This window comes from Chrysemys picta, chromosome 4, assembly GCF_011386835.1.
Source record: "Chrysemys picta bellii isolate R12L10 chromosome 4, ASM1138683v2, whole genome shotgun sequence".
NCBI lineage: Eukaryota > Metazoa > Chordata > Testudines > Emydidae > Chrysemys > Chrysemys picta.
This window is the reverse complement of record NC_088794.1, coordinates 42227976-42250103: the sequence shown is the minus strand read 5'-3', so window position 1 is coordinate 42250103 and position 22128 is coordinate 42227976. Positions and strand designations below refer to the sequence as shown.

The 22128-nt window shown below is 41.3% G+C and overlaps 1 protein-coding gene across 16 annotated transcripts in view; it reads right to left on the bottom strand.

Annotated features, from left to right (window-relative positions):
- The window catches only part of ABCC8 (ATP binding cassette subfamily C member 8), a 135399-nt gene that overhangs the window by 105130 nt on the left and 8141 nt on the right, over positions 1-22128 (bottom strand). For 15 of the 16 annotated variants that reach the window (XR_006176540.2, XR_010600500.1, XR_006176539.2 and 12 more), the window contains exons 4-6: positions 12576-12742; positions 9927-10169; positions 8179-8367 (exon numbers count right to left, since the gene is read on the bottom strand). Coding sequence is in view for 12 of the 16 variants with exons in the window: in XM_042858808.2 (XP_042714742.2) it covers positions 8179-8367; positions 9927-10169; positions 12576-12742 (599 nt within the window). In the remaining 4 variants the exon portion in view is untranslated. The remainder of the gene's footprint in view (positions 1-8178; positions 8368-9926; positions 10170-12575; positions 12743-22128) is intronic. The other variant, XM_042858810.2, reaches the window with a different exon arrangement.

Genomic DNA, 22128 nt, shown 5'->3' with positions numbered 1-22128 from the left:
GATGATACTGCTATTGTACAATAAGGATAAAACAGGAAAAATATCATTTATTTTAGCAAATGTAGACAGGCTACTAGGAAAATTACAGGAGAAAACACATCCTCTGAGATGTTTGACATGGAGCCCGATATTGAACTGAACTGACTACTTGTGTTCTTATTACCCTGTTTCCCCGAAAATAAGACAGTGTCTTATATTAATTTTTGCTCCCAAAGATGCGCTAGGTCTTATTTTCAGGGGATGTCTTATTTTTCAGAAATGAAAAATGCCTTATTATCGGTGGATGCCTTATTATCGGGGAGGTCTTATTATCGGGGGGATGCCTTATATTACAACGAGAGGCAAAACTGTAAGTAGGCCTTATTTTCGGAGGATGTCTTATTTTCGGGGAAACAGGGTAAGAGCCATACCCTATTCTCACTGCCAGCTTTGTCCATGGCAATTCTGCAATGCACAAAGGGCAAAAATTCACCCAAGCACAAGGCCTATGCATCAGTTCATTCTTCATTTTGAGGTCTTACATGGGACTTAAGTGAAGCATAAGCCTCATGCTGATCTGTACAGTGGTGAATTTTGCCTAAAGTGAGAAGAGAATGTCCCCAAATTACTATTTGAGATAATGTGGCTTTGCTGGAGAGGTTTTCTAATCCTGTCTTATTCAGAGAGTGAAGAAGTAATCTGAGTATTATGCACTGTTCCATCTTCTGTATTACTTCATCTTAGGAAACTTCCCCCCACCCCCCACCCCAGTGTGAAGAATGAAACACAGAGGGTCTGATCCTGCAAGTACATCATGCTTAGAACTCCAACTGACTTCAGCGGGAGTGCCAGATCAAATATTAAATGTTTAGGGGGTTAGAATATTGGTCTTTTTGTACATAAATGCTGACAGAATCTGTGAATCTGGGTTGAGGCTTCAACTAAATTGATGAGGATGAGTGAGTTCAAAGTGGCACTGACAAGAGCTTATGCCAACTCACAGTGAGAACATGTTCTTTGCTTCCTTTTCTCATGGGTTCACATCAGGTCACTTTCAAACAACTGTGATCCTCAGTCAAAACTGCTGAACTGCCAGTTCTACATTCTGGATGTAAAAACCACAAAATGGCCCCAGATTCAGTTAAAAGCTTCATGAACGTTAGTCAATCTTCTGTCGAAACCTGGGCTGAGTATTGAGTTTGTAATGAAACCTGAAATGAAGTATGTTGCGTGTGGCCTTGAGAACATTAAACTCCATTCTACTTTTAAACTTTCCTCCCCTCCAGTCCATCCTAAATTAACACCCACTGTAAATGACAAAGGAAGAATGAAGGTACCACCACCAGAATAATTGGTGCTGGTCCCAATATGTGGTCAGCAGATTGTGCTAAAGTGACCACTTGGGTTCTTATGTTGACAATCTAGCCCTACGTGCCACTTCAACAGATTTTATTACTGAACAAAACTCCCCCCAGCAAAATATTATCATTTAAAGAAAATGCTGGTGTAAATTTTCTTAGAGAATGCACCATGCCTCGACAAAAAGATTCAGGTGAAAAATGGACACAGAAGTACTGTACAACTGCAATACAGTATTAGGTTGTTTTGCAGAGTAAGCAAATTTTCTTCTAGGAAAAAACCAAAAACTTATATCATTTATAGCGGTGAATTATCCCTGCAGGCAAGTCTTATTTATTTGCACCAGTGAGAATCATTCCATCCAGTTACCCTTTCCCAGGAGGCTGAGTTACAGCTATTATCTTGTAATCCTTCACTGAGATCTCTTTTTATCTCAGATAAAGCTAAGATAAATTTGCATCTCTGTAATACTAAATAAAGTCCTTTCAAGAAAGCAGAGTAACAACAACTTACAGATCTGTAACTTTAAGGCATAACCCTTGACAAAGATCCTAATATGGTGACAAAAAGAGACTATGTATCAATGCAATGGTCAGATATAAAGCTTGCAGCTTGTGCTTCAGTACATCAAAGAGTGCAATTTCTCCCTGGAGGGCTGCACTATTAGTGGTATCCTACATATACATTTTGTATTAGTGGTATCCTACATATACATTTTGGTAATATTCGTTCTGCCTCTCAAGAAACAGAACAGTTTTGCAAACAGAGAAATTCTGGTGCAGTGCTGATTTGTATTAAGCACTGTTTTGACACTTATCTACATTTCCATTGAAAATAAATCTTTTAAAGCAGTTAAATTCTATGACTGACCTTTCATTTACATTAAGAATTTCAGAATCCTCTAATTAAAGAACTGGAGCAAAATTGCTTCAGTCTTCTAAATGTAAAAGAAAGGCCAGTCTTAGATTCTGTTTTAAAAGATTGCAATTTTATTGGAGTTCTTTAATTAGAGGGTTATGAAATATTAAGCATCATTTCCATTGTAGTTAAGCAAGGACAATTTGTATGAAATGACTAATATATTTTAAAAAAACTGTATGAAAAATAAATGGTTGAAAAAAATGATAGAAGTTTTCTGATTATTTTCCTCCCCATCCATACCAACTTGGGAGAATAAGTGAAAATCTAATTAAAAGTTTTTGTACGTTAATGATAGATGGTCCTTTGCAGCAAGATAATGTCACCACTTAAGTGGGAAGGTGATGGAACTAATCTGGTGTCTTCCTTTTAAAAATCCCCACAGGTATTTTATGGAATTGAATGTTTATCAAAAAGATTTATGTTACTGATTTCTCAGATCTCTCTTAAAGCCCTGCATTCACAACACTACAATGACTTTATTATTTTGCCTTACTCAGACTTTCCATTACACATTGTTGACCCAGTGTGACATTTTTTGTTAAAAGTTGTTAGGGATAATGTTTTCACCCCTCAGCTCACAGAGAGCCAATCGTGGGACAATCTTTCAGATTGTGCTGATCTCTTACCACAAATATGCATGTGCTTCATATAATAGAATTCCCTGTTAGGAAGATGGGCAACATACTTTCAGATGAAAAACTAGAAGGAAACCATTGTGTTCTCTGAAACCTAAACAAGGCACCTGGAATTAACAAAAGATGCTGAAATCTAGCCTCAGAAAAACCTCTAGATATTAGATTAACAAGGAACTTGTGTTTCTGAAGTATGGCTTTACAAACTTCTCCCACAGTCACATCTGTACAATGTGATCCATGTTTGTATATGGGCAGACTCTGGTAGAACTTTGGTTGCTTTCCTGCCATGCAGAAGTCCACTAATATTTTCTTCTTAGGCATTCTCGGCCAAAGTCTCTGTTATGTAACTCCATGGACTTCTGCTGCTGGAATTTCACAAGCAGAGAATCTGGATCTTTGTTTTCCAAAGGAGCATTACATAACCCTTTAAATGCAGCTATTGAAATACAGCTACTTAAAACCACTGATACCTTTCATAGCATCCTTGGAATACTTATCACAATGTTAAAAAAAAAGTACCCCAGCCTAAACATAGGAGTTATTAATGGATTTTAATGGAGATATGAATGGATTCTATACAACAATATGCTGAGTGCTAAAGCCCTGATCCAGCAAAGCACTTAAGCAAGTGAAGTCCCATTGACTTAAATTTAAGCATGTGCATAAGTGCTTTGATGGACTGGGACCAGAGTGCTCAGCACTTTGCTGTATCAAGCCCTATCATTTTTAGGGTTTTCCCCCCTATGTTTTTGTGGTTTTGCTGTATAAATCTGCTCTTGTTACTTCATCTATGATTTCTAATGTTAATTCAGGATGGAAGATACATATCCCAACGACAAACCAAACAGGTTGTCCCATCATGAGGATCTTTTCTTCAGTGCAAGATGATTGAGGTACATACAAGCTAAATATCATGAACATTCCAGGAGGTGAACAATAAATACTGATGCTAGAGTTATAAACAAACATGAAAAGCTTGATAGAATTTATAAAATTATAGATCTGTTATTTGCTGTGGTACTGCCAATGATACTTATTACACTGCCCGTGATATCCATATGATCTAAGAGCCCAGACATTCAGTCTCTATGACTGAGGGCTTGAAAGATGCAGCAAATACCATATATTATCCCCATAACTATTTACCTTAAAGCTGCATTTACTATCTTTTGATTGTTTTTGTAGTTTGCTTAAAACAAAAATGATACAGGCAGAACTGGGGATAAGATAAGAATATTAACTGTCCATGTCAGATTCTAAGGTTATTTAACTGGTACTGTGTATACAATTTCATAAAGGAAAACTTTGTTTGAAAGTGATGATTAGTGTTGGTTCTCTGTGACATCTCCCCAGTGAAAACCCTTTAGAGCAAAGAAATGCCAAATTATGGGGCATCTTGTAGCTGCACCCTAATGCCCACACAGCATGTTTCGACTGATAGTGACAGACACTGTATTACTACAGAGAACTTCCTTCTGCGTCCATCAGATACAGAAATCTGCAACACACAAGCATCACTCACAGGATAATGCAAAACCTTAATTACAGTCTCTTACTTCTCCCGCAACACACACAGCATGGCATACCTAATTTGTGAACATATCAACCCCCATTAGTTGCTAGTGTCGTAGGGTTTGTAATTAAAGTTTTGTATTACACTTTGGGCCAGATTCTGACCTGCTACTTCAGCGTATATATGGAGTAATTCCAAACAAATAGAGAATCAGACCTATTGACTTCTGTGGAGTTAATTTAGATTTGAAGCTGAGATCGAATCTGGCCCTTCATAGACAAACTTCTCCTCCCCACCCCCCTGCAAATTATCTGTATCTTCAGAAGATTGTCTTTTAAAAGTTTTCCCCATCTTTGTTTTCCCACTGCTAAAACATTTTCTACACTCCCAGGAATGAATTATTAATAAGGGTATTTACCCTTTGATTCAGCACAAATAAAGATGTTTCCTATTCAGTAGCACTGCTAGCTTATTGGGGGCCCTAAGCAGGAATATTGGGTGGGCCTTCCCCCAGTACTAAAATAGACAAGTTCTTATAATAAAAAGCGAATGGGGGCTCCCTTGAGCTGCACGAGGCCCCAAGCAATTGCTTAGTCTGCTTATACCTAGTGCCAGCTCTGTTCCTGTTGCAAGGAAAATCACACGGAAAAGCTTTTTCATAACAGACCTAGGCACATGCAGGTTTCTCTAAGTATTTTGGTTTATTTACATATAGCTTGAATTGAAAACGTAGGCACTTATTAGCAAGACATTTCTTGTTATTTTGCAAGAGCTAAAAGCAATTTTCACAGTTGAAGTCCAAGTACCGTTTTGGCAGTGAAGCTATGTGAAAGCCAGGCCCAATGAAAAGAAAAAGCTTCTCTGGGCATCATTGTACCAAAGGCAAAATCCTATCATCCAGTCTTTCATGGTCCATAGTGGGACAGTGACCAACGGCTTCATGCCAATGCCTGCCTGGAGTGAGAATGAATGGGCATACTCAACTTGGGGCTTTAGCTCACCTACCACAAAAGGTTTAAGGATTTCATAAATAAATAAAAGAAGCTCTAAGTTTGGAACAGAAGCTTGTTTATCTCACTTTTATTAATAGTAGACAAAAAGTGAACTATAGACAAGATGGGGAACAGCCTATACCTGAACCGTTGATTACATTTGAAAATGAATTCCTTCATATTTTGCTTTTGTTACCCCATGGGTTCCTCTCTCACCTGAGACTCTGACAAGGAAAAACAGCAACTAGAGGCTCTTTGACCCCCACGCATGATGAGATTGCAGTCAGATGCTGCAAAAGGACAGCCAAAGAATCATGGGCTCCATGATGTCTGATTAGCCCCTTCCCTTTGTGAAAAGAGAACATGGAATTCACGCATGACTGGGATTGGGGGAGTGAGGGGGAGTAAAGAGAGGAGCCAAACAGGAGGGTCTGGGAGGTAGCCCAAGAAAAGTGGCAGATGTCTGGACTGAACCCAGGTCTTTCTAGAGAGAGGGGAGCAGATGCCCTTGTGCATAGAGTGAGAAAGAGGATCAGTAACCTTCATGAGAAAAGAAGGAAAACAACTAGTCTGGCTACAGAAAGAGTGGCAGAAGCACAGACAGGTGAGAAGGAACCCTGCTTACTGAGCCATTTCCCAGCAAGGGTAGAAAGGAGCCAGACCCCGAGACCCTTAGAGCCTGGCTACCAAGAGCCAGCTGTTACCCCAGGGAAAGATAGAGACTTCAAAGCATCTGAGACCTTTGGAGGACTATACCCCTCCTGGGCTGAAGAGAACAGTTATCAGGGGACTGTCCCTACTACAATAACAAAAGTTCTTTTAAAAAAAATTCTAGTCCCCCACCACCACAAAAAGAAGAAGAAGAAAAAAAAGCTGTCTATGCTCTTGGGTGTTGGCTTGGAAAACACCATATGCTTTTGCAAAGCAAGTTTGTTTTACTCAGTTCACAACATTTTTGAAGAAAAAGTCTCAAGAATTCCCCCATACTTCACTACCACCACACTCAAAGTCTACAGGCTAGATCTTGATCTATGGCCAGGTGACACAGAGGGGCTTTAAAACTCCCTTAAATGGGCATACTCACAATGTGAGGGAATCCCTTGCTGTAATAAAGCTAGCATAGCCAGTTGTATACCACTCCCTCAAACTTTGCACTTCCCTTTCCACTGGGCAGTGAAGGGGGCATGACCAGAGACCACTGCATTACAGTGACCCCTAACATGCATAATTTAGAACAGCCCAGAGGCTGCCCCTCAGTTGCACCCAATGATCATGGCAAGCTATCAAGCACAGCTGGATGGGATTCCATTCTGAGTTTATCAGGGCCAGTCTTGAGATTTCTGCAGAGGGGGATCATTAGTTGAAGCTTGTTAGCGGAAGTTAAACAGAGCAGCATTCCAGGCAAATCAGCAAGAGTCACAGCTCATGAGTAAGGCTGTGATTTTGTCACGGAGGTCACAGAATCCGTGACTTCCAAAGACCTCTGTGATTTCAGCCAGCGCTGGCTGGGAGCTGCTGGGTCCCCTGCCACCTACGGAGGCAGGGACCCCCGCAGCTCTCCGGCAGCCACGGGCAGGTTTGAGCCCCCGGGGTGCTGGGGGCCTCTGGAGCTCCCAGCCTGCCTGCAGCTGCCCAGGCTCCCCATTTTGTCACTGAAATCTTAGCCTTACACATGGATTCTCCATAACATTTTGCAGTAATATCAGCAATCTCTCCCTATAGTCTATTATTTTCATTTGCATTGGCTACTGTTTTACTGTTTTCCACTGAATTTGTTGTTTATTGCTTCCAAATATTAGGATAAGCACCAGACGATAAAGGACTGTTGTTGGATAAATGAATGATTGTTTCTAAGCTTAAAAGCTATGTCAAAAATCTCCCCCCTCTAGCACATGCAATACATTTTAATATTTAGTTTAGGGCCTGATTCAAAGTACTTTGGAGTCAATGGGATTTAGATCAGGCCCTTACAGGAAACAATGTTGTATGAAAAAAGAAAAAAGAAAAAAAAATCCGCGAATAACACAAATAATGATTCTTTCCTAGAAATGGTACCAACCTGACTTGGCAGTATAGTGTGAAAATGCTCATTGTGTTTTTGTTCCTGAGAATAATCAAGAATGAAGTCTTTTTTTGTCTTGGATATTATTCCCTTGGATAGCATCCTCTAAGTCTCTTATAGTTGACCTTTCAAAGATGAGCTCCCTCAAGACTCTGATGGAAACTCTTTGTCATAGCTCAATTACTTTGTCCTTTACTTTTATGATAAAAGCCTGTTACTGCTTCAGTCCTCTACGACAGCCCACATTGTCAGAAATTAAAAGCTGGACCCCATCCTTAAAATAAACTTCTCCCTTTTCAGAGCATAAGGTCTTCAAGCAGGCACCAAGGCTCCAGTTCAAGAAAGCACTTAATCACATACTTAACTTCAAGCATATATTTAAGTCCTTCAAGGGGACTTCTGTATGTGCTTAAGCACTGTATTGAATAGAGATGCTTTCCTGAATTAGGGCCCTAGACTTCTTATGTGTGTGGACAGCGCATAGTACATTCTTGGCACCACAAGTGTACAAATAATGATCATAAACAATAAACAATTCCAAATGAGTAATCAAAACACACTTCAGGAGTAGCGTTCTGTTTGTGTCAGAGGCCAACCACTATATGTTCACTTAGGCCTTAGTGCCTAATTCAAAACCCACTGAACTCAATGGAAATCCTACTAAAATTAATTGAAGTCTTTGTATCAGGCTCTTCGTTAAAATATTCTAGGTAGTACCTGCGGACGGATGGTGTTATTTCCTTTTCCAACGTGGTGAACAATCCCAGAGATACAGAGCGGACCAGCAAACCCAAGCAAGTCAGCCAGAATACGGAAAGTGCTGCTGAGAACTAGTGGTCTCCCAAATGCCCAGCAGAGAGCGCACCAAATTGATTTGGATCCTTGTGGATATGGAGACCTTTTGTTCTGCCCATTAAAAAAAAAAAAAAAAGATATATAAACATTGCAACACGTAAATACAATTGATATTTTAAATTTTAAAAATGAGCCTCAAGAGTAGATAATTCATAATATTGATTTGATAAGCTCTGGGCTAAAGAATTAGGAATGTGCAGGAATTCTGTTTCATGGGAAAATCCACAATTTAAATTTTATTTTTGTTCTGAATCAGAATGAAGTATAACATTAAAACATTTCCCATGAAATGAAGTTTGACCACAAATGATTTTTAAATCAAATAATTTCATTTCAATTTAGACTTTTACATTTATAGTATAAATTGCTAAACAAATAATAAAATTGGAGTATTCCATTTTGAAAAAGTTTGTTCTGGGAAAAAATAATAATGAAGCATTCTAAGAAGGTTGAAATGGAAAGCTTCATTATTATTTTGTCCCAAAACAAAATTTTGTTGAAGGCAATATATTTTTGCGCAAAGTTTCAATTTTGTCAAAACAAAATTATTTGACGGCAAACATTTCACTGGGAAATTTTCAAGCAGTTGTACTCTTGACCTTGTGCCAAAGAGGAGGGGAAATTTTTTTCTAATTAAACAGGAAGACTAAGAATGGGTAGCCACAAGACCCACTTATGCTGATTTGGCTTACGAGTCGCACAGTGGACAGTAACACAATGGTTCTGTAATGTAGTGTTACATTAAAAGCCATTTTGTGCTAAAAATACAGGGGGAATTTGTGCAAATTTTACATAGTCTATAGTGAGATTGGCACAAGTTGCATTGCTCTATAGGGAGCAATGAGAGGTGTTCTGTTTTAAAGAGTTAGAATTCCTCTCAGTTTGCTCACTGCTACATGGTGTGAATTAGCTTGATAGTGGCAGAGCTGGCCTATTCCTCCTCTCTGCTCCTTACTGAACGCCAAAGGTGTAGGGAGGAAGCAGTTCCTGTTCTCCATTGAGTTCAAGTCTGGAATGCTGCTTTGTCCTTAAACAGGCTGCACACGAATGGGGAGGGAGTCTTCTTACTACCTCTTATACCACTGCACACACACATATAAGGGGCAGGTAGTGGTCTTAAGTGAAGACCACCAAGCCAGTTCATTTCAGGCTCAATCCTGAACTCTCTCTCAAGAAAACTCCCACCGATCTCAATAAAAATTAGTCCTATAAAGCCCCTGTAAGATTAGTCAAACTTATTTTAGGTTCTTATTAAGAGGCAAGTTAACCATCTTCACAAAAGTATAATCCACAGTTGTGCAAACAATTACGTTTCCATAATTGTACCTGCAAACCAAACATTTGCACATGCAAATAGCCATTTACATGCACATCTGTTCATAATCATGCACAACCACTGTAAATACAAAAAGTGCACATACAAATTAGGCACTCAGCTGCATGCCTGACTTAATGCAAACCAGGCTCTTAATACCTAGCATGTTTCCACTTTATATTTTTATATGAATTTATACTGTTACTATCAAAAAAGTAATGAGGTATTTTAAGCAATGTGTAAACACCACAAACATTTGTAGATAATCCCAGTCTTCCTTTTCCCCCCCTCATACCTTTTGTGCTTCAAAAGCCTCATTAAGGCGAATGTAATTTGTCAGAGCTCTCATGGCGATAGGCAGCTTGCCTATGGCTTTCAAGTCTATTGGCTTTTTATGGGCGGTCTTGATGAATGTATTCATCCACCAGTATGTTCCTTTGGACAGCAGATTCACAAAGGGCTGTAGGAACCGAACTCCAAGATCCTGAAGATCCTCGGGTGGCTTAACCTCTTTGGGGGTTTTGAAGAAAACGTATCTCTGAAATCCAAAAATCCCATCAAGAATCACATCAAGTGCATGGAAAGAAAAAGACAAATCTGTGTGGAAGGGGATACTGAGATAACAGAAATGCCTGTCATTGTTCAGGAGGAATAGATAGCCACTGAGTGTATGGCTGGGATTTGCAAATAGACTAATGAAATTAGGCTCCTGACTCCTATTGAATTTCAGTCAAATTTGGGCACCTAATTTCCTTAAGTTACTTTGAAAATTCCAGCCTAAAAAGGAGAAAGATATTCAAGCCCTGAAGGAATCCCACACAAAGATCGTATTTTGCCTGTGAATTTAATCCTGCACTGTAAAAATATATTAAAGCTCAGTGAATATTTACAATATTTTATGTTAAAATCTACATTGAAGATTATTCTGTCCAATGCTGCAAACTGCACAGTACAACACCCCGCCCCCATCTCCTGCAAACTTTCATAGAGAACCATTAAAATTAGATTGCACATGGCACTAGCAAATATTTCCATTGACTTAAATGGGAGAAAGATCAAGCCCCTAGACTACGATGTTTCATGCTGCAAGTATCAAAGTTCTTGTACAATATACTATATTTAAGAGTATCTTGTAGTACTATCACTAGGGAGTTCTGCTCAGACAAAGATGACATGACATGGCTCATCATTTGCTCCTACAATATTTATTAACATGGAATTTAATACACTGTAGCGTTGCAGTTAATTATGTAAAGCCATATTGATTAAAATTCTGTTTTTCATTAAATCCCACGCAACCCCAGCAAAATCAACAAGGTTGAACAGGAGTAAGTGGGAGGAGAATTTAGTCCATGTATTTCAGGTTTTTCCCTTCTATCTAACAACATAGATATATGCAGATAGGGTGACCAGATGTCCCGATTTTATAGGGCCAGTCCTGATTTTTGGGTCTTTTTCTTATATAGGCTCCTATTATCCCCCACCCCCGTCCCGATTTTTCACATTTGCTGTCTGGTCACCCTATATGCAGACGGGTAAATCTATTAAGCAGATCCATTCAGGGCTTGAAATGACTGCGAGTTGGTGGCCTGAAGCCCCGCTTCCTTACATCATATTCAGCAACAATAATTCTGTGTTTATAATTAAGCCATATTTAACCTGATTTCAGTTTGTTGCTGCAATTTATTTTCTTCCCAGAAAATAGCCATGTCTGGGACAGGGAAAATGACTTTCACTACTTGCTTTCTACTTCCATTTCTAATAAGGATTTTACCGGCAATTCTGTCCAGTGATCATTTAATATAACTTTCATTCCCGAATGCTGTGGAGGGATTTTTTCCCCAACAAAGCAATAGGAGTGACAAACTGAACATTGTATGCAATTCTTGATTAAAAACTACAATCCCCTGTGTTGTGTTTTGCTTGTGATCTGTTTGCCTTCAATCATTCATATTCTTAGTTGCCAGAAGAGAGGCACTTTGTGCCTTAATGCTTGGAATATGCTATATTATTGGTTAGTTCAAGTCACATGTAAAAAGTAACATCTTTTAATTATTTACTCTAAAGAAATATGAAACTGAAAAAAACAACACTAAGCAATGGCTGATCATTTCAGTGGCTCATTTTGTAGTCTCCCTTGTGGACCCAACATTTCCTAGCTAATTAAATCTCATTAGATTACAAAATTATATTAAAAGAACCATATTTAAAAGCAAGGTCCTGTTGGTATCACAGCTGAGTCTCATTATTCCATGAGCTGACACAACAGTTGTCAGTTGTGAGCTTAATATTTAACTTCCCATAGTCTGATCCACACTGTATGTTCTCTTGAATGTCTGTGAGCAGGCAACTTTTCCCTAATGCCTAGTTTAATTCAGTGCTGTGTGCATTGGGTGAGGGAAGTGATAAGGTGTTTTGAATTGTATTTCATGTAGCAATCTCCAAAGCCATCTATTAATAGGGATTCTGATTGTGGCCATAGCAAAGAGGAAATAATCAGAGAGGACTAAAGTTGCTCTAGCACCATGATAATAAAATAATAATATTTTAAAAATCACATTGTGTGTGCTCTTACAGACTGGAAAACAACAGATACTCTGTGTGGGTGTCACTGACTATGTTTTCGGCTAGAACGGACTATCCATTTCAATGTATCTTTTCCTTTATGAAGATTAATGATTTCTGAAGACTGAAGTTGTCAGTCATATAAGAAACATCTTTTCAAAACAAAATGGATGAAATTCATTCTGAATTGTCAATGCAGTGGAGTCAAAGGAGTTTGCAATAAAAATGAATTTGGCTTAATTATATTACTCAGATGTTTGGTTTTTAACTAGGTCTCTATTTCAGACTGATTTTTTTTTTTTTTTACATTTTATATTATGCAGCCAGATAAAAGTAAAGGAAGAAACAGAAATGAGAATTACCTGGAAATTTAACTTACCCTCACCCTGATGACATTAATTTCTACAGATAGTAGCATTCCATATAGAATAACCAGAAGTCCCGTGAGGCAAAATCGAAGCTGAGAAAATCCAACCCCATTATCACAGAACTTTACAAATTTGATAGTTTTGGTTATAAAAGCTAAGGTCCAGTAGAACAGCAAGGCTGCCAATAAATAAATAAATACAACAACAAACATTAGTCAGCACTGATTGTGGAAAACTTATTTTAGACAAAATTAGAAGACTTTGCTAAATGGTTACACAGAAGGAAAATGACAAGCATGCATGAAACTAGGCAGTGCTCTTTCTCCTGTCAAAATGGCAATGCAACCAATTCAGTTTCCAAGAATGTGAATAATAGGATGAAGTTTGGGTCTGATCCTGCTCCCATTACATTCAGTGAGACCGTGGATAGTCTTTCAGGAGGATCTTCTGGTGCAAATTTCCATCTGCCTGTAAACCTATGCCCACATCAGTCCCTCCAAGGGAGTGGTGGTGTTTCAGTGGGGGAGGCCCAGGGGCCCAACTCCAAAGCTTTTAGATTCTGGGGAATCCACAGAGTTTGGTCTGGATGTTGACCTAGATATTCTGCTTTCCTTACCTGTGCAGAACTCTACTTGATGTTAAAGATAAAAGCCACCAAACAGACCTGAGAGCAAAATTTCCCCCTAAAATCGCTGCTTTCCTCAGTGTGTATGTACTATGCAAATTCCACACAACACAGTTTATAACACAGAATACACAAGCAAATAAAAGAAGGAGAATGGTGCTTGAGTAGGAAACCACAACTTTTGTAGAGTATTGATTTTCACAGAGCATTTTCTATTCAAGTGTACTCAGGCTGCAGTCATGTATAGACAAATAATTCCACCAAGAGGCTCTGGTGACATTGAAACCCCAATCTGGAGTTTATTTCATGTCATTCACTATATCATGAGACAGCTCCTCTGGGAGTAGTCTCACTAGCGTCAATTATCCAATCATTAACTGAGTAGGATGACCTGGGGGTTGACCCCACATTTGGTTTTATATATTTAATAATATCAGATTGGATTGTTCATTCTGACAGTAGAACAGTATGGGGAGGGAAATGTTGAGCGTATCCGTTTGCAGCATTTTCTCCAATTCTCCTGTTGCAAGGCTGGGGGGCAGAGGGGTTTGTCGCCACCCCAGGCAGAATCAACTGTGAGGCTTACTCAGAAAGCTGGATGGTCCCCAGGGGACCCATGTAAATCTTAAGCAATCCACAGGAGGACAAGGCAATCTGAAATATCACAGAAATGGAAGAGGGATGGAGACTCAGGTCCATCTGATCACATTTTCTGTGGAGGAGTGAGATCCATGTGTGGAGAGTCCCCTGCATTAACAGAACCCGGGGGTGAGATCTGGCACATGGTCTGCAATCCCACTTTCATTGAAGTAAATGACAAAACACCCATTTATTTCAATGGGAGTAGGTGTAACACTATAGGAGTCCCCATTGTGGCACCTTTAGTGTTTATATTAACGCTACAAGACAATGGAAGTACGGCATTTCATCAAGACAGAACTTCCATGGGCTACAATTACTGATCAAAGTTTAATGACCAATATAATGAATAGCTGTTACAAGTGAATGACTGTTGTCAGGGAAACCTGATCTTCCTGTAGTAGGAACAGGCTAGATTGTAAGAAAAAAAGCCCATATATGGTCAGATCTTCAGGACTAGCCTTTGGTGGCTAGTGAAACTCAGAGCAGAATGGGGTGGGAGGGCCATGTGTTTCTCTCCTGCTTATAGGATCAGGTCACCCCTTCCTTGAAGCTCCTCACTGGCTTCCCAACTCTTACTGAATCAAGTTCAGTCTCTTGCTCAACTTCAGGGCTCTGCATATCATCTCACCCTTGCCTACATCTCTGCTGCTATTTCTGGCTACTCTTCCTCTTGGTTCAATTCTCTCTCTTTAATGATCCCTCCACTCACTCCCATCTGCTTATTTCAAGTTGACACCCACACTTGGAAAATCTCCTACTCCTTGTCTAGCATGTGTCCCTGTCTTTCCTCTTTCAAATCCCCCTTTCAAATCCACTTCTTCTTGCAATACTTTCTACCTTGTTCTTAATTTCCTTGCTTCATCTGTACTATTGCTCCCCCTTTTTTTGTCTAATTTATCTCACATTGTAATCCCTTTGGGGCTGACAATGTATCTTACTCAATATTTTTAAAGCATTATATAAATGTAGGGTGCATCAACTGTGGGCACCCCTTATAAAAAAGTATAGAAATATCAATTTAAAGTATCTGGTATTAGCAAACAAGGCCATTCTTCTATTGGGAATTAAAGTACAAGTCTATCTGACCAATTTTCCTAATTACAGGATTCATTTTACAAAGCTGTTCTTGCCAAGTAAAAAGCTTGAATTTTACCTGAGTAGGTGAGCTGTGTAGTCTTAGAAGGTTCTAACCCTAACATTCTGAGATAATAGGTTGTACAAACACATGGTAAGAAACATTCTCTGCCACTAAGAACTTGCAATCTAAATAGACAAGACACAGAAAGAGTGGGAGAAAGAGTGTTATGATCCCCATTTTATATGTGGGGAAATAAGGCAGAGGGTATGTCTACATTGCAATTAGACACCTGTGGCTGGCCTGTGCCAGCTGACTCGGGCTCGTGGGCTCAGGGGCTATTTAACTGCAGGGTAGACATTCGGGCTTAGGCTGCAGCCTGAGCTCTGGAACCTCCTGCCCCCTCACAGGGTCCCACATCCTGGGCTCCAGCATGAGCCTGAATATCTACACTGTAGTTAAACAGCCCCTGAGCCCAAGCCTTGTGAGCCTTGAGTCATCTGGCACGGGCCAGCCGTGGGTTTTTAATTGCAGTGTAGACATACCCAGAGAGATGAAATTACTTGTTTAAGATCACACAGGAAATCTGTAGCAGAGCTGGGAACTGAACCCAGTCCAGCGCCTTAACCACAAGACCATCTTTCCTCTCTAGTCTTCCTCTTTCTAAACTCATTTCTTCTTTGTTCACATTTTCTCACATCTTCGTCTCTTGGTTCATGCAGTTGCTGAATGCCCAAAATTCCTGCTGCTGAGTTACAGGGAGTTGTGTGAGAGTAGCATGCCCACGAGGTCTGCAAGACCAGGCATTTAAGTAAGCAGGGATTAATGAACTGCACAGTGTTTGTTTAGAGAGAAGTCCTGTGCATTGTTTAAGGGAAATAGGAAGGATGTTCCATTTTACAAGACAATAATCTAATTCTGAGGGAATAAATTATGAGTTACAGCCAAGTAGTGCTAGTAATTAGTGAACCAGATTACTGTCAGGGACAGTGAATCAGCCCGTCTCCTATGAATACAAGTGAACTAGTACTCTATTAATAAAATACTTTTCCCCTATGCCTTCCCAACTTAATGCTCCCTACTTGGAAAACTCCAAATGCCATCCAAATTTTATCCCTATCTTTAAGCCTGATTTTTAAATCTGTAAAGACAAATATGTGTTTTTGTAGCTGTTAAACATCATGATCAGATACTATAAATCTGTTACGTAGTCTGTAATATTGAGAAAAGAAAGAAGGGGTTTTCAATTTACATATAACATACCTGATATTTTTCAAAACAAGACAGAATACATTTATGAATGTGGCACTCCAATTTGTGCTATTAAAGCAGCATCCCTACTGTGTTCCCATTCTGCAACACAATTTAGACAGCAACCAAATTTGGCCTGATTAGTTTCCTATGGACCTTATTAAATTCCTACTGGCATCATCAGTTTTTCTATGGATTTCAGTAGACTTTGGATCAAGCCCTATAAAACCCAGTTCCTCTAGGAACTATTTGCAAATTTAGGGCCTGACCCTGTAATCTAATCTGTGTAGATGGCACCCGGAACCTGGGTGGAGCTCCACTGGGACTCTGCATGGGCATAAGGGTCCATTCATGTGGATCCTAACAGGAAATTGAGGCTTTATTTATTTCACTAGGGATTAAATTAGATTGGTTTGGTAAATTTATCAGTGAAAGATACTTCTTTCAGTTACTTTTCTGGTACACCCATTCTAAAACTTATCATAAGCTTAAAATTTTTTACATGATTCCCAAATAATTTGTTCACACTAAGGACTGTAAAGATATATTACTTTATAGCCATGCTGCAATGTAGGGGTTTGATACTTAAGTAAACCAATAATTTCAAACATCTCCTCTTTATGTGCTCATCTGCATAAAATCGTCATCATTATCTAGCCTCACACTGTCAACGTATGCTGTCACAATTAAAATTGAAAGTAGGACAACAGTCTAAGATCCGACAATGATAAATTTTTAAAGATCTCTTCTCTGTATACTCAACTGCACAAATTCATTTCTTCAGATATCTCAATAGGATGCAGCACTGATAGCAAAACAAAACCAAAACCCTCCTCATCATTTGACAGGAAAGTGATCTAGCAATTTGATTATCTTTCGGTCTGTTAACTGTTTAGAATCCAATTTTCAAAAAAGCCTGTTGACTATCAATGAGAATTGGGTACCTAACTCCCAGAGGCTCCTTTGAAAACCACAGCCTCAATACCTTATTAATTATGATGATTATTATTACTAGTCAAGGATTTCCAGAGGCCTCCCATGGGATCTGTTTGCTAGGTACTGCACAAAAACATAATATAAGATCCCTTTGAGGATGGGATTATGTATAAAATGGCTAACTAGCTGCACTATATTCTCAGTGATTTAACAGAGGGAATGTGGAAACAGTGCTGCATTATTAAACACTGCATTATACAATATGAAAAAAAATCAGTGTGATTGAATTTCTTCTATCACTGTAACTAGCTGGCAGTGTTTGCATGAAACACCCCATCTTTCTAGCAGATGTCTAGCCTGTCAGGAAAAAGGAAAATGGGATCTGCTGACTCACCAAAGCAGGTGGCTCATTACCCCAGCTGGGTCTAAGGGATGTAGAGAGGTTATCTAGAGTGTGGGCACAGCAGTCCTGGGAGAGGAAACCTAGGGGCAGCCAAGCCTGGGGAGAACATTTGAACTCATTTTTATATTATCTCTGTTGTTTGCTTTACCAATTAATCAAACCTCAGGAAGAGAGAGGAGTTTGTGCTTTACATACTGTGTTGACTACATTTGTAGGGCAGGTAAGGAATAGTGCCTGTTTCTAATGACATACATTTTAATATGATTATCAGTGAATAAAGGCTCTGGACCAAATCCTGCCTTTCTTCACATCTGTACAGCCCCACTGCCTTCAATAGGTTTGCACGGATGCAACTGAGTAGGATTTGACCCTAATAGATGGGAATTGGATTTAGAAAAAAACTATGCCTGCTGTACACTTAAGACCTGATCCTGTAGTGTGAAGAACATTCAAGGGAGTGGGAGAGCTGCAAGCACATGTTGAGCAAGCCCAGGATGTCGCATTTCCTATCTTCACTGATCCTGCATGAGCACCTCCTCTGAAATGTATTTCCCCTATTCACCCCACTAAATGACTGGGTAACTTTGGGCAGGAACAGGCCCTACATGCAAAAGTCTCACTGGCAGTTTGTAAAATGAAGATTCTATAGGCAACATACAGAGAAAGATCATTGTGGCATGGGGGTGGGGGGTAATAATATATATGTAGGGAACACAGTGCATGGAGTTCTGTCCCAATCTCAGCACAGCCTTTCTTTCTGTGCCCCAGACTAGTCAGAGATGAAGAAAAGCAGGTTCTTTGATTAGGGTTACCATACGTCCGGTTTTTCCCGGACATGTCCGGCTTTTCGGCAATCAAACCCCTGTCCGGGGGGAATTGCCAAAAAGCTGAACATGTCCAGGAAAATGCCGGCCGGGCACTTCCCCTCCCGCGGCTGCTCTGCTCCTCCCATGACTCTTCGGCTCTGTTTAAGAGCCGAGCTGCCCGAGCGCTATGAGCTTCAGGCAGCCCCCTTGCCTCCGGACCCCAGCCGCCGGCCGGGCACTTCCCCTCCCGGGCTCCGGCGGCGCAGGGTCCGGAGGCAAGGGGGCTGCCCGAAGCCGGTAGCGCTCGGGCAGCTCGGCTCTTAAACAGAGCCGAAGAGTCAGGGGAGGAGCAGAGCCTCCGGCCACGGCGGCTCTGCTCCTCCCCTGACTCTTCGGCTCTGTTTAAGAGCCGAGCGCTACGGGCTTTGGGCAGCCCCCATACCTCCGGACCCTGCGCTGCCGGAGCCCAGGAGGGGAAGTGCCCGGCCGGGGGCGCAGGGTCCGGAGGCACAGGGGCTGCCTGAAGCCCAAGCGCTACCGGCTTCATGGTTTGCCGGGCAGCCTCCGGACCCTGCGCCCCCGGCTGGGCACTTCCCCTCCTGGGCTCCAGCTGCGCTGCAGAAGCACCAGCCGGGGGCGCAGGGTCTGGGGGCTGCCCGGCAAACCATGAAGCCGGTAGCGCTCGGGCAGCCCTTTTCGAGTGGCTGGGAGTGGGAGGGAGGAGGGGGTGGAGTTAGGGCGGGGTTTGGGCGGGAAAGGGAAGGAGTTGGGGCGGGGTTGGGGGTGGGGAAATAGGCGGGGCCAGGGCCCCGTGGAGGGTCCTCTTTTTTTATTTGTTAAATATGGTAACCCTATCTTTGATCAAATTTCAGAATAATTTAAAATAAACAAAAGTGTTATCCTAGCTGCTATCCATTTCTGGTGCTCTGGAAAAAACACCTCTATTTAGTGCAGGCCTTGGTTTGGCCATCAGAAAGAAAATCATTTCAGCCTTTAAGATGATACTGAATAAAATATTGCAATGATTGCTGAGCTCTTTCTAGACATCATAGATGGACACTATTAAGAGTAAGGCAGAGCTCCAGACATTCTATGGATTTTCTCCCAAGGTGCATACTGTTGCAAAATTCCCCACTGACATTAGTTAGGATGGCAGGATCCAGTAAGTAGCATTGAGGATTGAGCTTTGCCATATGTCATTGTGGCATCCAGACTATTGCTCACCCCTTTGGGTTTGTGTGTGTCTTTAATTGTACTTCTGCCAGGGACCTTCAAGATGTTCAGCTTTTAGAACACTAACTAGATGTTACCCACCCTTTCTCCCAACCACCCCTTACACACTTTTAAAAGACACAATTGCATCATCTGACCACTTTACAAAGGCCATGGAAAAATAGGTGTAATAAATGAGGCCCCCACAACCAGGCCCGGCTCTAGGCAGCAGCAAAGCAAGCAGGTGCTTGGGGTGGCAAATTTGCAAGGGGCGCAAGAATCCAGCATGAGAGCTGAGAACCAACAGGGAGCCCTGGGAGCTGTAGTTCCTTGGTTAGCTCCCTCCTATAGAGCCAGCCCTGGAGCAGGGAAAGAACTACATTTCCCAGCATTCCCTTGGCCGCAATTAACAGGAAAGGGAGGGGGAAGGAGTGTAGAACTGAAACCTCATGCTACAGCTTGCTGTAAATGGTAGTAACAGAGCCAGTTCTAGGTTTTTTGCCACTCCTCACCCCTGTGTTGCCCCAGCCCTGGACTCTCCCCCGCCCACACCCCCTGCTGCCCCAGCTCTGGCCCCACCCGCACCCCCCTGCTGCCCCAGCCCTGGGTTCTTCCCCCACCCGCACCTCCTGCCACCCCAGCCCTGGGCTCTTTCCCCCACCAGCATCTCCTGCCACCCCAGCCCTGGGCTCTTCTCCCCCCGCTGCACCCCCCGCTGCCCCAGCTCTGGCCCCCACCTGCACCTCCTGCCGCCCCAGCCCTGGGCTCTCCCCCAAAGAAAGAATTGGGTGGACTAAATGGACATTGCACCCCTCTATCTGAAGCCTAGCAAGGCAGGTACGTGGATACCACTAGAATTTAAAATGAAAGGTAAGGGAGGGGAGGCTCTACTAGACTGGGCAGCTTTAGATACAGTACCAGGCACGTAGGAGGATTTACACTTCTGAGCCATGGAAGCAGAAATTGACTTTTCTTTTCCAGATTTAGCTAATATTCAGAAAGGGAATCCAGCACCTGCCTTCCAGATTTGAACACCCTCAAAATTCAGGAGTGCTCAAGCTCAATTTGGGCAGCTGTTACTTCATTTCCCCCAAATCAAATATACTGATCCACTGAAACTTGCTGTAGGAAAAAAGTAGAATAAATTGAGCAAGAAATGCTTCCCAGTGGTTATTAGGACTGGAATTGCTATTTTCAACAGCCATTGCTTTTTTTTTTATTATTATTATTATTTTTAAGTTTTAGTTTTATTTGTTTAAAAGGAAGACAGTGATATTGCATTGGAACAAAAGAATAATAAAGGCACCTCAACTTTTCCTCATTTATGTAGGACAGTCTTATAATATGCATCCAGATAGCCTTCAATCACACAAGCTGAAAATTGTTCCACTTTACTGCAGTTCTGTAACCATATGGGGACCAATCCTGTCTGTGTTCTGTGCACATCCAAAATTCCTGCTGAATGACCCACCCTGGGAGCGAGTTACCAGTGACCCAGGGCTTGGGCAGCAGGAGGGGGGGCAGCCACAATTTTTTTTGCTTGGGGCAACAAAAAAACCTAGAGCCGGCCCTGCCCACAACTGCATCCCATTGTAAGCAGAACTCACCATGGAATTACATAGCGAATCAACCTTGAAAATGAATGGGATATGGATTTGAGTTATGGCTAGCAAAGGATCAAGATGGCAGTTTAAAGCACTTAACTCCTACAAACTTCCCTCTCCATCCTCTGTACTTCCAGCTTTCCTCTCTGATCTCCAGTACCATTAAAAACAAAAGTTAGGTAGTTTGTTACAGATTTCTTTCTTCCTCCCTCCTCCCTAGGGTGACCAGCTGTCCTGATTTTATAGGGACAGTCCTGATATTTGGGGCTTTGTCTTATATAGAGTCCTATTACCCCTACTCCATCCCGATTTTTCACACTTGCTGTCTGAACACCTTACTCCTCCCCAACAATAGAGCTTATGTAGGAGAAAATCTATTTTAACGTGATGCTGAACAGTACAACCTACTACATGTGCTGCTTATGAGTGTCATGTGGCTCCACTGCTGAGACCTGACTGCGGGTTGTGTACACAAAAGGGCTAAACAAATAAATGAAATAGAGGATGATATATATTTAAACCATTTAAAAAAGAAAAAGAAAAAAGAAACTAGTAATTTTAGATGCTCAACTTGAGATATCTTAAAAGGGCTAGGGATGGTGTCCCTAGCCTCTGTATTGCCAGAAGCTGGGAAATGGGCAAGGGATGGATCACTTGATGATTTCCTAATCTGTTCATTCCCTGGCATTGGTCACTGTTGGAAAACAGGATACTGGGCTAGATGGACCTTTGGTCTGACCAGTATGGCTGTTCTTATGTTCTTTTTTCCTCTCCATAGGAGGGGTGCTTAGGCACCTTTCCGGCACCTCAAGTTGGGTATCCAAATTTTTTAGGAAACCAAAATTGCTAGTCACATCTAAAAAATCTTGGTCTGTGTTTTTGGCCTTTACTTTAACCAGCAAATCAACCTTTCCACGGGTTCCAATGCTGACTTGAGTGCTGCTTCACTTCTTTTCAGGTAGGTGGCGCGTTACTTCCCTTACTGCTATTCCAATGATGAGTAAGAAACA